Source organism: Coturnix japonica, chromosome 7 (genome assembly GCF_001577835.2).
Source record: "Coturnix japonica isolate 7356 chromosome 7, Coturnix japonica 2.1, whole genome shotgun sequence".
NCBI lineage: Eukaryota > Metazoa > Chordata > Aves > Galliformes > Phasianidae > Coturnix > Coturnix japonica.
The window spans coordinates 11,571,489-11,585,549 of record NC_029522.1 but is presented as its reverse complement, the minus strand read 5'-3'; the positions used below and the strand labels follow the sequence as shown (position 1 = coordinate 11,585,549).

The following is a 14,061-nucleotide window of genomic DNA, read 5'->3' as shown; positions in this document are numbered from 1 at the left end:
GGCTGTTGAAAAATAGTGTTTTGCAGCTCAGAATTTGCTCTGTCAAATAAGGTGATTGTGCTCTTTGAATCTTTTGTAGCTTCCACGGAAGTAAATAGGAGGCATTACTTTTGGAGTCACCAACATATATACAGCTGAAAAGAAACAATGATTTTAAATGGGTGTCTATTGTGAATCCATATAATTACACACTGGTCTTTATTTAACAAATTTGCCTTTTGAGCACAAATCAACCCTCATCAAAATGAGAAGATCCTTACTTTGTAATTTCATCACCTCCCAGTCTAAGAAATTTAGTATACAGTCTTTAGGTTTGCAGTCTGCAGCAATGCCTAGATTCTCATGTTTAAACTTGTTACCTGCCTTTCATGATCCTTCTTAAGGTGATACCATCACGCAATCCATGCCATTTTCATCTCATAACTACACAACTGTTGTATTATAAACATATCCCAAAGTAAAGTGCAATGATTTCCCAGTGGATAGCAGTACACATTTCACATTTATACTCTAAATTACATCAATTCTGTTGTAAAGATACTAGGATGTTGTTTTTGTCTAAAGATATCCAGGCAGTTTCTGAACCTTACACCTTTATATAGCAAAAACATCCATTGTTACTGAATCTGCTATAAAGTTTCTTTGGGGTACCAACAAGTCATTCACAGAACCTACAACTCTGCATCTGAAAAATAAACACCGCAGCACTTTGCAACTTTGTTTTTTGTGCTGGCAAGCTTCAACTGAAATCAATAATGGGTACTCAGCAGCATGTTGGGATGAGAACTTGCTATGGGTGATGACTGCAGTTAAATAATACACGAAATATAAAAGCAAAATAATAACTCTCTTCTCCAAAAATACACTTTGGAGTGTGCATTATATATATAGTATAATATATATTATATAAAGTATAATATATATTATATATATTATAATTTCATAAAGTAGAAAACTGAACACAGAGGTTCACCACTTACTAAAGAATGCTTGTAAAAGACCCTAGCTTTATTCTTCTACCAGGTAGAAATACTCATGTTTCTTTATAAGGCTTTTTTCCCCAGTAAGTAACTAGCAGCCTTAACAAAATGATTAATATCAGGCACATTTCCTTAATAAAGTAATAATTTGCTTTTTTTCTTTTTTTTCTTTTTTTTCTTTAAAAACAAACAAACAAAAAAGACAGCAAAAAGAATCTTCATGTGTGCATTTGCATTGTATTCCTTCCACCAGCTCTTTAAATAATCCTGTCCAGTTTACCTTCAGAATACACAAGTCTATCGCAACACTACGCACAAGAAGGATAAAACATGAGTGTCTCCGATCAGACTGATCATTACACCTTTGGTTTTACTTGCATTTTCAACAATTACCTTCTACAAGCAACAATTATTATTATTATTTTTAGACATTAAGGAAATCTACACACACATTTTTATTTTTTAATCACTACAATTTTAGTAAAACAGGTACATTCTCAAAGCATCACGGGTGTATCAAAAGCAAATTGCTCATACTGCTTTGAATCTTACAATTTAAATGAACACAGAACTGGAGTAAAGGAAGTGCAAACTACCTGGTAGTTCAGAACATGTTCTCAAGCACATTCTCATTGACTAATATTATATTGCTGCTTACAAGCATTTTTTCAGAATGACTTCTGTGGGAACTGTAGGCTCTGTAAAGTTGAACACTATGTTTTCTACCTTCCAGAATCACACAACAGTAGGGGCTGGAAGGAACCTGGAAAATCACCTAGTTCACCTCCCTAAGACCTACTGCTAAAGCAGGTTTTGTATAGTAGGTTGTACAGAACAGCATCCAGGTGCTGGCTACATGAAGAACAAAGTAGTCAGGTCTAAAATCTCATTTCTTTCTTCAGTACGTGCAGTAACATTAAACAACAACAAGAGAACATAAAAATAAAAAAAAATAAAAAAAATAAAAAAATAAAAAAAAGACATTTCTGGTCAGGTCATGCAGTAACTTCAAAATTGAAGTGTTATTTCCCTTAGAAACTGCCCTAAATCATCCATACCATGTGTTAGTAACTGTTTCAACTTCCTAGCACTCCATTACATAAGCACACACATTTAATGGTACATAAAAAAATATTACAAGATTAAGACAATAAAAATCAACAGTACAAAAACTAAGACCAAATATGAACATTTCAAGAAAAAAGAAAAACTACCACAAAAGGTTATCCCAACACAATATAAGAATATATTCATTGTTTATGAAGTCTGATCCAACAAAACACAAATCTATTGTTAAACACACCTTAATGATAGCTCTCTAGGTCACTGCCCTCAACTCTTTAATCTGAAAAGGAAAGATGAAGGACTAGTGCCACAAAGAACCAGAAGGCAAAAGGCATGCTTATTTGGTTTCTGATTCTTCACGGCTTAAGAACCTTGCAATTTTTTTCTTGAACTATCATCAAAACATGACGTAGTTTTCAGCTGCAATAACCCCTCAATTTTTCACTCAAATATGCTTTATTAATATTTACTTATAAGTATTAATAAATAATATAAACATATTATTATAACACATATATAATATATGTGTTTATATTATTATTATATTACACATATATAATATAATAAAAAATACAGATTTATAAATATTAATATTTATACCATTTACTTTGTTTCACCCAGCCTGTAAGATTTTCTGCACAGCTTTGATGAGTAGAGGACCATAACCTTACCACTCTTTAAGCATTTATAAAGATCTACTGTGACGCTTTGATTGCCTGTGTTTGTCATAGTCGATGAAAAACACACAATTTGTTTTAAGAAAGTTAGCCTTTGTCCACAGTAGTTTGCCAATCATTTACATTTTACATGAAAAAAAAACAATTATTATTGCTGTTTTGCTATATTTTTACACAAACAAAATTTGTACAGTTATTCTTTCTCCCCATTTTTACAAAAGGTCCCTTCTTTTCCTCAGGAAAATTTCAATACAATAGATAGAGAGACCTTTAAGAAAAGAGAAATATGCTTTTCTTCTTGTATGTACCTGAAAAGGGTACATGCAATTAAGATGCTACAGGAGGAAGAACACTGTCCCCATCACCACAGCTCCTCTGCAGAACTTACTCTCTAATGTTTGCATTTAAGAAACAAAAGCAAGAAACAGAGGTGGTACAGATGTGCTGAGGCTAAAAAGCTGACCTACATGCCACCCCGCCCCTTCTTACCCAGATCCATGCTTTTTGAGGCTTTCAGATTAATTGATTCAGACTGCTTGGCTGGTGTCAAAGATGTGAAGTTGATGTGCTGATCTGCTAAATACATTGCTGAATTTATGGTAGGGCTGCAGAAAAAAAGATGATGTAAAATATTTAGGCACCAGCTCAAAACAAGCGATCTAATTAAAACATGCACACTATACATGTGTTTCTTCTTTCCAGTTGCTTGCAGCCACGCATTTTAATATCAGTTATTGATCCTCAAGTTTCCTTTGTGAGACTTAGCACCTCTAGTCACTTGTTTTTCATTGCAAATGCAAATACAAATGTAAATGTTTAGAGATAACTGCTGCTTTTACACAATTCCTAGTTTATTAAGCAGAAGAAAGCAGGAACATACAAGTACTTGCTACAGTGTGTGTGTGTGTTCTGTTAGTTCCATTTTACCACTGCATTTCCAAATAATATACTACAGAAAGCTGGAGAAAAAAAAAATATCACCAATGTACCTCTTCCAAATGTTCTTCATCTGTTAATCTAAAATTGTTCTAGAAGCATACAGCCACTTCACACTTTGGCTGAGGCTAACGATTGGCGGTCCTACAGAGGGCATCATAATTCTATGAAGAATCCTAAGATAATGGGTAGATTTTGCTTTTAAATACTTATTATTTTTTTTAATATATAATCAAAAACTTCCAAAATTAAAACAGTCATTTCCGAACTCTTCAATCAAATCAGTTTTACAGCATCAAAAATTTTCCTGCATTTTTGTTGTTGTAGAACTTTCAGTTTGCTCGTTCCACCATAATTCATTTCAAGTGAAAACTGCTTTACTTTCCATAGCAATTCAATTTCAACACAACTTATGATCCAAGTGGAAAACCAATACAACACTGGGGAAAAAAAAGTCAAGGAGGCAGAAGGGGCCTTTTAAATACATCATCCTCCGAATACATCATCATCATTTAAGGGAATGTTTTTGCTCCCAGCTTGCAGAAAAATTAGCAATTGATTCTAGAAAACAAGTGCAGCTGGGAATTCAATGTAGACTTCCATTAGTCCAAGCAGAGTTTTATTTATTTCTTGTTTACCATGTCATACCTACATGCTTGGGAGACTAAAAATTATGAAATCACTATAATGAAATTACTGACTGTTAGTATAAGGCAGAACTTGAGGTAGCCTTAGATACAAAAATAAACCTGTGTTCTCTGATACTATCTGCAATTGGTCATTTAAAGATCAGTTTGTAACCATGTCAATACACACAAGGACAGAAGTACAGCTAAGCTTTAGTTGAAAGGTATGCTCCCCGCTTTCCATTAAAACAAGATAGACACATGACTATCTCAAATACAATGTGACTACACAAAATGAGAAAACCATGTTCAATGCTCAGTTTTCCCATACTGAAAGTACAGTAGGCTGAATGAAGTATGGTGTAACCTGTGCTCCCTGAGAGAATTCCATGCTCTTAAGTCATGGGATAAGTCACAGCATGAACTTTATCACTTTTACTTTTTTTTCTTTGCACTACATCTGCACTTAGCAAAGGAAATTAAGGCCTGTAGTTGACACCAAGCACATCAAGCACTTTAAAAAAAGATGTTCTTAAAATATCTGAATAATCTACTCAACTCATTTCTAATTGGCAAGATGTTCATTGTTAACTTTTTTTCCCTATACATTTAAATGTTCACACTAAGTGAAACAATTTCCTAAGCTCAAAGATTTCTTTGGCTGAGATGCTGTGTAAGAAGATTCATGTTCCTACACAGTGAATTTGATTAGGGCTTCTAAAGCTTTAAGTGACTTCAGTCACTGTACCTAAGCCTCGCTTCTTTTTATTTGGGTTTATACTTTTGGATTATTTTTGTTTTACTAGCCACATGCTCAGTATCTGACCCACAGACATTAAAGGGGAGGCACAGAGTAGCGTACAAGGAAAGCACTAAATGCCAGAAAAACATTGTCAGCTTGTATGAAAGGATCAGATGACTGTAAAAACAATAGTACAAATTCTTGCAAAATAATAAGCGATTTTAAAATTGCTTAGAACCGCACTATCACAATCATAAATTAGCAATCAAGGCTATAAATATGAAGAATAGATGAACTCCAACCTATGGTTATGATCCTCATTCAGCAGATCCTCACTAGGGTGTGGTGGCAGAGGTGGAGGAGTTTCATTTTCACAATTGCCACAGTCAGACACTGGCAACTCTGAAATTAAGAAAAAAAGGGGGTGTCTGTGTTAAAAAAAAAAAAAAAAAAAAGATAAAGAAAATAAAAAAAATTTAAAAAAAAAACAACTGTATAAAGAATTTGTGATACCAGTTCGCTGATCAATAACTGGACTGGGAGGCTGTAAGCAATTCTGAAATGACTCACAAATTATTCAAATCCCTAAACTAACTAAACTAGAATTAAAATCATACCAAGCAGAAAATATGCCCCTTGGGATTTCCTGAAGAGCTGATTTTCAGATTTGCATATGCATAATTAAAGACAAATACAGGGAAACTTTCTGCTTATAGTGAAGTTGAGTGTAAGAAATTTTCATGTCTACTGTACAGCTGCATCATCACTGAGTTGAAGTTCATGCTTTAATTTCCTTTGACAGGGAGCATTTACCATCCTTCATGTACAGCAGAGAGCTCTTCTCAACAAAGAATTCAGGAGAAGAAAAAATGCTGTTATTCCATGCCAAAGAGAAGAAAGAGGTATTTCTGAATTACAATCTTCATTTTCCTGCTATTAAGGCAATTTCTTCTTTACCTCTACAGAAGACATTCTGTTCACACCAGAAAATTACTTCCAACCAAGAAAAACACGAACTACTCAATTAAACCCTCAGTGGTTTGCTAAGCAACAACACTTACATACATGCAGCATTTAATATGAGTGCTGTGCCTGCTGCAGGCCAGTTCATTACCATCCTGTAAATTCAAGCCTTTCAATATAAAGGTCTGATCTTATAAGAAGCCTCTACATTTTTCAATGTAGAATACATCTTCAACCCTATGAAGCTTCACTAGGAAAAAAGTACGTTTAATAAACCTTGGGTTTCAATGGAAGATAATGATTTAACAGTTACCTATCACATTTTCATGTAACCTTGTTTGCTGCACTGAATACGTTGGTTCTTTGCACAATGCTACCTAAAAGTGCTAGTCTTCGTGCTACTAACTACTGAACCTAGTACAGAGAGTAACTTGTGAGAAAAATGGTTTAAAGGGAGGAGCTTAAGCCAGACTGCAAGAGAAGATGTCTATTACATAAGCACACTGAAGCTGGTTTGGCTTAATTTTAGGGAACTACAAACAAAAACAACAAAACTGCACTAGTAGCTCAGGGAACCTCTAAACCATGAGTCTCCTTTAGTCTGGACAGCATGACAAAGATTAGAAAAAGAAGGAATAGCTCCAACTCCACTCCAGAGAAGTGAGATCTTCCTCAGAGTAAATGGAAGGTCGGTAGGTGAGGAGAAAAGCTCCAATCAGATCTTTAAAAAAAAAAAAACAAAAAACAACAATGAATTGTCAGTGTGGCACAGAAATCTGATAAACTTCCCAATATACATATGCCCAGACTTACTTTAGATCACATTCTTTCAGGTCTTTAAGGACAGAAAACATCAGGAATATATGGTAAGTTCTTACAGTAAAAAGAACATTTTGAAAAAGGAGGATTGCTGTTCAATGTAATTAAATGATCCGATAGATGATGTGAATCAGAAGATTTTACTCATGTGAAATTATTCAGAATTGCCAAAAGTAAACTGACTATGAAGCTCTGCAGAAAGCAGTGCAGTACAGCAAGCAGGAAATAAAATATAGGTGAAATTTCATGCTTGTGACTGCAAAGTGATACACACGGGAGTAAGGGAAAACTCTTGACATATACACAAAGACTATTTCATCAGCGGCTGGCACTCGGGAACAATAACATCGAAGTGGGCTGGATCTTTCTTTGAATATATGCTAAGGGAATTCAAAAAGTAAAGAGACATTCAGAGTCTTAAAAAAAGTCCAAACATTCCATCTCATTCTCCAAGTTAATGGTGTGTCTCATTTTAAAATAGCATGTAAGGCTTTCATTCTACCCATTTGAAAGAGGATGTAGTACCTATAATTCAGAAACATACTGAAAAGGTGGTAAGGATAGTTGGACATGAAGTGGGATTATTTCATCTAGAATAGCAAGCAATAAAAAGGGAGATAAAAGGAGTCTATGAAACCATAAAAAGTATGCACAAGGTAAAAAAGAAGCTCTCGCTGTGTCACACACACAGTAACAAGAAGGCAATTACACAAGTAACAGTGTAATTATCAAGTAGCACATCTAGGAAAAACACAGAGCAGCAGCTTTTCTGTGCAATAAACTCATGGCTCTCATTGCCATGACGATGTTTTAGAAACCAAGCTAGGAAAAAAAAAAAAGAGAGAGAGACAAATGGGCAAAGAGACAGGAAGGTACCAAAAGCTTGATGGTCTATGCAGAACTTCTCATTCAGGAAGTTGCTAAACCAGAAACTACTCAAAGCCTAAAACATGCATGATGCTGTCATACCCTACCTATCCTGCTGTCTTACCCTCTTCCTCTGAGCAGCTTACAGCAATCATAGTTGAGGATGGTACTGATTGTATTGTTTTATTAGCTTTGACTCACAGAAATTGGCTTGTCACATCACAAATTCTGTTTAAATGAATAATAAAACTGTCCACTGGCATTTTTCTTGCAGTAGACAAGAAACAGAAAAACAATCAACTTCTCAGGAGAATCAGGAGTGACCACAGGGAACTGTAGATGCCAACAAAATTAAAGCAGGATCAAATGAGAGAAGATCTTAGCCAATACCAAGAGACCTGAACAGCTAAACCAGTAACAAAATGCACTAAGTTTTCAGATACTAAACAGTTTAGGAAAGTAAATCCTCATGTTGCTCAAAAAGTAATATAAGAATATATATTGGAAATCTACTTCTTAAGAATCAGCTTATGAAAGTCAGAGGCTCAGGATTTATTCAACACAATCAGCTATGCATTTTCACCAATGAACAGAATCTTGGATGCTGTGCTCACAGAATTCTACACCAGTGGAGGTGACCCACTGTTTCACAGCTCCTATGATGGTATTGCTACTAGCAAAACGTTGTCCACAGAGTACAACTTCCAGTGTGCTCATATCCCCTGTCTGGCTTCCAAAAACATTTAGCAAATCTTAATGAATGTCAACAGGTGCCATTTTTTTCCACTCAGAGGAATTCAATGACACACCTTTGCTTCATACACACTTCCATGTCAGACACTATTCTGCCAGACTGCCCCTCTGCTGGTGACACACACATCAAAATGTGAAGGAATACTGGTGGGAAAGTTCAGCCTCTACTGCCACACCACCTCTGATGTCATGGGCCAATATAACAACATACGAGGCAGTACTTTCAGAGTATCCCTCAGATTTGAGATCCTTTGTAAGGTACACGTAACACCTACACACAGTAGGTAAAATATAACTTCTTAATTTTTCTATTTAGGCATTATCACATGTATGAAAACACTGATGCTTGTACAACCTCAGACTCAGCTGTCAGTGGCAGCAGAGGTATTTTATGATTATTCTACTACTTAAGCAGAGAGATGATGGCATTTCCCTATAACCGTGTATAATAGAGAGTGATAAGAAATATGTAAGAATCTCTAATGAAACACATTCCAGTAATCTTTCAGCACCAGAAATGTAAAGCTGCTGGCACTGAAGTATTGTTTCTCAAAGAGGTTTTTCTAAAAAAAGCCACTGAATCTGTGCAACAGCTTGGCAGCAAAAGAAGTGAGGACCTGAAGGCAGCAAGCATTATTCATGCAAAAAACAGAACAAACACTGGCAATTCAATATTGGATCAGTACTCCCTCCCCCTTTATTTAAATATCCACAGGCAAGAAAAAAAATGTAATGTTTCGGCTATAACTACTTTTCCCTAGACACTAGTTTTTCTTGCTCATGTATAATAAAAGGCTTTTAAAACAGACAACAGTATTAGCAAGCCAAGCTTCAAGTGTATTTTTGCTGAGCTTTTAGAAGAGTTTTATTAGTAGGAGCAGTGAATGATAATAGAAATAACTTATTGGAAAACATTAATTGAGAAAGTGACATTTTATTAAACCTGATACAACTCATATCATTAAATTGTTGCATTAGATCCAGAATTACATTAAAAATCTCTTCTACCTTTCATTACTATTTGCACGTGATACTGTACCAGCTGGAACTTCACATCCAAGATCTGGATGGCACATCAAAACAGTGTACAACAGGGGGCTGGTTCTTGCCTGCCATAAGAAGCGTACGCTGCCTGTGACTCATTTCTTTAACAGACAGCCTAAAGATCATAACGGAGTTAAATGAGGTTGTGCATATGACCAGTACTTTGCCTTCACATTTGTCTTCAGGGTCTTATATAAGAAACAATGTAAATAATGTTTTTGAGACAGTAACTGGAAACAAGTGACAGGCTGACATGGAAAGCAGAAAGAATAGCCCTCCAGTAATTAATACTATGGCTTTGAAATTAGAGAAATATTTCTACAATACACAGGATTAATGAAGAAGCAAAAATCTCTTTCACCTGAAAAAATTCATATTAGAATCCTATTTCAGACACACTTTCAGCTGTTAACTAAACAACTGAAAACAAATCTGAACTGGAGCGTTCTGTGTTCCATCCACAGCTCTTCCTTTTTTGCCTCCACAAAATGTGATTCTTTAATTTATTTTTTAAAATGTTTTGCATTGGTTGGCAGGCTGAGGTCTGATGCTGTATGTATCTCAGGAATGAAAGAAAAACTATTAAAAACATACATACAGAATTTCACTGATTGTTCTTAAAATTCTTCAGAATAGAAGCTCTCTAAATCTTTGGGCAAATCAATAACCATAAGCCCTTAAAATAGATATCTTGTCTGCTATAATATCTTCATACCATTAAATTATACTTCAACTAAAACAGTGTCTACTGAAAACGCTGTTTTATGAACATGATCCAAACTACTCATCCCGATTTTCTGATCACAGTTAGACAATCTTCATTTAAAAGATTCACTCCTGGATTACCTGGGAATTCCTCTTGAGCCACAAATACAGTCTCTGGTTTTAGGTTAAAAGCTCCCCTCCAACAGTCATTGTAGTCATGTATGAATTTTTTTATTTTTTTTTTTGCAGGCCACCCAGGTTCCACAGTTGTTTAGTGAGAAAAGTTGGGCATAATTCAACTACCAAGAAATCTATTTTCCCCTACCATAAAGTATTTAAGCATGAAGTATGTGTTTGGTTTGAAGGATATGTTTAAGAGCATCAAGATCACCTCAAATATTTAAATTGTTTAACTATCTAGTATCTCGTTGAGCCAGGTACAAATTGAATAGATAGTACAGAAAGCCATTAGAAATGAAAGATAACAGGAAAGTATGCAGCCTTCAAAGCTCCTACTGGTATGTTTTGCATATACTCATACATGCAGATGTTCTTCGTACATTCATTTAAACAACCTCATTGTAGCTAAGTTAGGGGATTTAAAGGCTCTAACCTTTGAAGATTTTTCTCCTTTTAGCTAAAAATAAGCAAGCATACTTTACGAATATTACACTTCCATATAAACTCATTTAATTGATAATAACATGGGACAAATCTAGCCATTTAATAAAAAAATCTTTGAACTCATTAAAGTTATATAGAAAATAAACATTTTGACAACATATATTTTGCACTCATCATTTGTTTTTTAACCAACCTTACGTGTTGGGGCAGTGAGCGAGAAACTGTTACTTAAACTGGAAATTGTGCCAGGAATCTAATTCACAACTTCTGAGTCAGCTCTACCAGCCTCTCCGTATCTTCATGCCTCAAAGTAACATAGTATGCACTTACTCTAATTAAAAGCCTTTTCTAGTGGTTCTGGATTTCAAGGGGGGAAAAAAAGAGAAAAATATAAAAAGCACTTTATTTTAGTGTACAGAAAGATATCTTAGACTACCTTGTATCCTTTCCTGAAGGCCGCAGTTTACAAATTGCTGAAGAACAGCACCGTTGCGTCGGGAAATAGCTGCAAAGTTGTGACTCCCATCAAATGCTGATTTTTGATAGACACCCTGGTCCAAGCGTTCCTAAGGAAAAAAAAGAACAGAACCACACATTGTATAAAAAAATTAAATGTTCTATGGCCATCACTATGGGCAGTGCAGAAATACAGCATAATGTAATGTGTTCACTGTGCACTGCTTACACTGTAAAAGACATCTTCCAAATGACTGTTGTTGCTGAACATGAAATAAGACAGCATTCTAGGCACTAACAATCATCGTGTGATGCACATTAAAAAAAAAAAAAAAAAAGAAGTGTTTTCTTTATGACCCACAACTGGCTTCATTCAAATTCTCCATCTGGGAGGGCAGCTTGTGACATTGTCAACACAAGAACACAGGCAATGCCAATGGTATTTTGCTGCCAGCCAGCTGGTATCCTTCTCTCAGAGACTGAGTACATATGTTCTGATGATCACACACTAGAGCAGTTTTGCAAGTAAGGAGTTACACCAAACTCCAAAGCGCAGGTCTTCTGGCTAGCAGCTAAACAAACTCCTGTCACACCTCTAGTCAGCTTTTCTTTTGCGGCATTCTCCACCCCCATACCACATCGCCTAATTTATTCTCCTGAGCAGTTGTTCAAAAGAAAAAAAAATAAAAAAATCACAGTTTCTAAAACTGGGACAGGCTCAGAAAGATGCTTCTGTACTTGTTATTCAGGGGAAAAAGAAAACCCACACAGAAGAATATTATGGATAGTTTTCATCAGAATGACCTTCATAGTTTCAGTTTTCCCATATCTGTTGTTTCGTAGGGACACCCAGTTGGCTTCTATTTTTGAACTGTGCGCACATTATTCCATAAGTGTTACACTAAGTGTATCATTCCTTAAACTACATGGTTGTATCTACAGAAGTGCATGTATCTAACTCCAATCATTTATTTGTACAACCATACAATATGCCCACTGCACTGGCAAGTGAAAACCAACAAAGTGGTGAACCAGAGCCTGGGAAAGGAGTGCGTGGTAAATCACTTGTAATTTGCCTTTCAAGCTCCTGGATAAGTTGGGTTTTTTTGTTTGTTTGTTTTGGGGTTTTTTTTTAATTGGCAAAATATGAACCTAAGCACAGAACACCAATTAACATAGAGATGGCTTGTGGTGAAAATATGGCTACAAATCTAGTCTTGGTGCAGAGGCAGCACATGCAACATCCTCCCCTCCTTAGTGTGCCATGAGCCCTCTGAAAAGGTTATTTTGAGTCTTTGTACAGAAACACAAACAAACACAGCACACTAACAATTAGAGTTCTTTTTCTTACTGGAAATTATTTTATATAATATTACTCATTTTGCAAGGCTCACAATGACTACTTTCTCACAAGTACTACTAGCTAAACTAAGTCTTGCAACAGTCAAGATTGCACCCAGTAGGATAGGGAGCCATAAATTAACAACAACATATCTGCTTTTCCAGCTCTTTGATAAATGACACAATCGATATCCCAACAACTGATCAGTAACCAGCCTATTTAGAGTATTCAGCTTATAAAACATAGCTGTCATGGAAGACCCCCATTAGTGTCCTGAACAATAAAAACAGTAATGCATTCCTAAATGTATTCTGCTTCTACCAAGCTGAGATGCACTACTTGGGAAGCTGTTTTGGTGAAAGAAAAGAATGGGCAACAACCCATTTCTGCTGTGGTCTCCAGACTCAAATGGAATTACAATTGAACCTAAAGACTAACCCATAAAAATTAATTTCTGTCTAAAATGAATTTGATTCAATCAAGACCTCATCATGCATCCTTCATAGGGCATGAGTCAAGATGATTTACTTTTTTCATACATCTGGATATTATACAGAACTATACACTTAGCTACAAAAAACAGCCTCATTTTTATTAGGCCACTATGTTTGTTTGGAAAGCAGTTTTTGAGCTTGTTTGATTTTTATTTATTTATTTATTTGCAAAAATCTGACTATTGCTAAATGAAGAAAAATTGCAAGATTGTGCTTTAATAGAAGCTGAGCTACCTTATGCTACATAAATACACAGTGAATGAAACGTGCTTGTACATGCAGCTATGTACAAAATGCTGTATCACAACAAAAAGGAAAGTAAAAATGTGTTTTCCTATAAAATATGCCAAAATTACAGATGTTTTTCATATTTTCCTAACAAGATTGACAGAGACTCCTATGCAAACCATTCTCCCAGCAAAGAGCATAATGTTCAGCAAGTAATATTCTCCTAAACAGAATTCTTAATCAGTGATGGGAATAAAACAAATACATCTCCTAGAAGGAAAATATTAATAGTTACGGCTACAAGGCTCTGGGCCTTCCCCCTTTATATCTTATGCAAATACACTTAAAAATGGGATTGTTTTCAACATCTAAAAATGTTTTAGAAATATTTAACTAACAAACAGCTTAAAATCATCTCTTGGAATTCTGTAGTGGAATTCTTATACCTTATACCACAAATCAATTAATACATTTATTTTAAAGAACAGACATCAAAATTCTTAAAATGTTTACTCAAGAGTTAAAACTACAACTAGGATGAGCAGTTAGGGCAGCCATTATACACATATACACATCTATTCTTGTATAATAAAGATGGAGTAAGAGCACATGTATGTGCACACACGTGAGGAAGAAAAAGAAAAGAGCAATTAAAAACACAAGAATATGGAATGAATGAGAGTAACAAAATTGAAAAAGCAGGAGTGAAATAAAATTCAAATCACATGAAGGACAACAAT

At 35.2% G+C, this 14,061-nt stretch overlaps 1 protein-coding gene across 1 annotated transcript in view; it reads right to left on the bottom strand.

Moving 5' to 3' along the window:
• PARD3B (par-3 family cell polarity regulator beta) overlaps positions 1-14,061 on the bottom strand; it is a 366,162-nt gene that overhangs the window by 169,669 nt on the left and 182,432 nt on the right. The window contains 3 exon segments of the mRNA XM_015868265.1: positions 3,212-3,327; positions 5,329-5,428; positions 11,238-11,367. Coding sequence (XP_015723751.1) covers positions 3,212-3,327; positions 5,329-5,428; positions 11,238-11,367 — 346 coding nt within the window.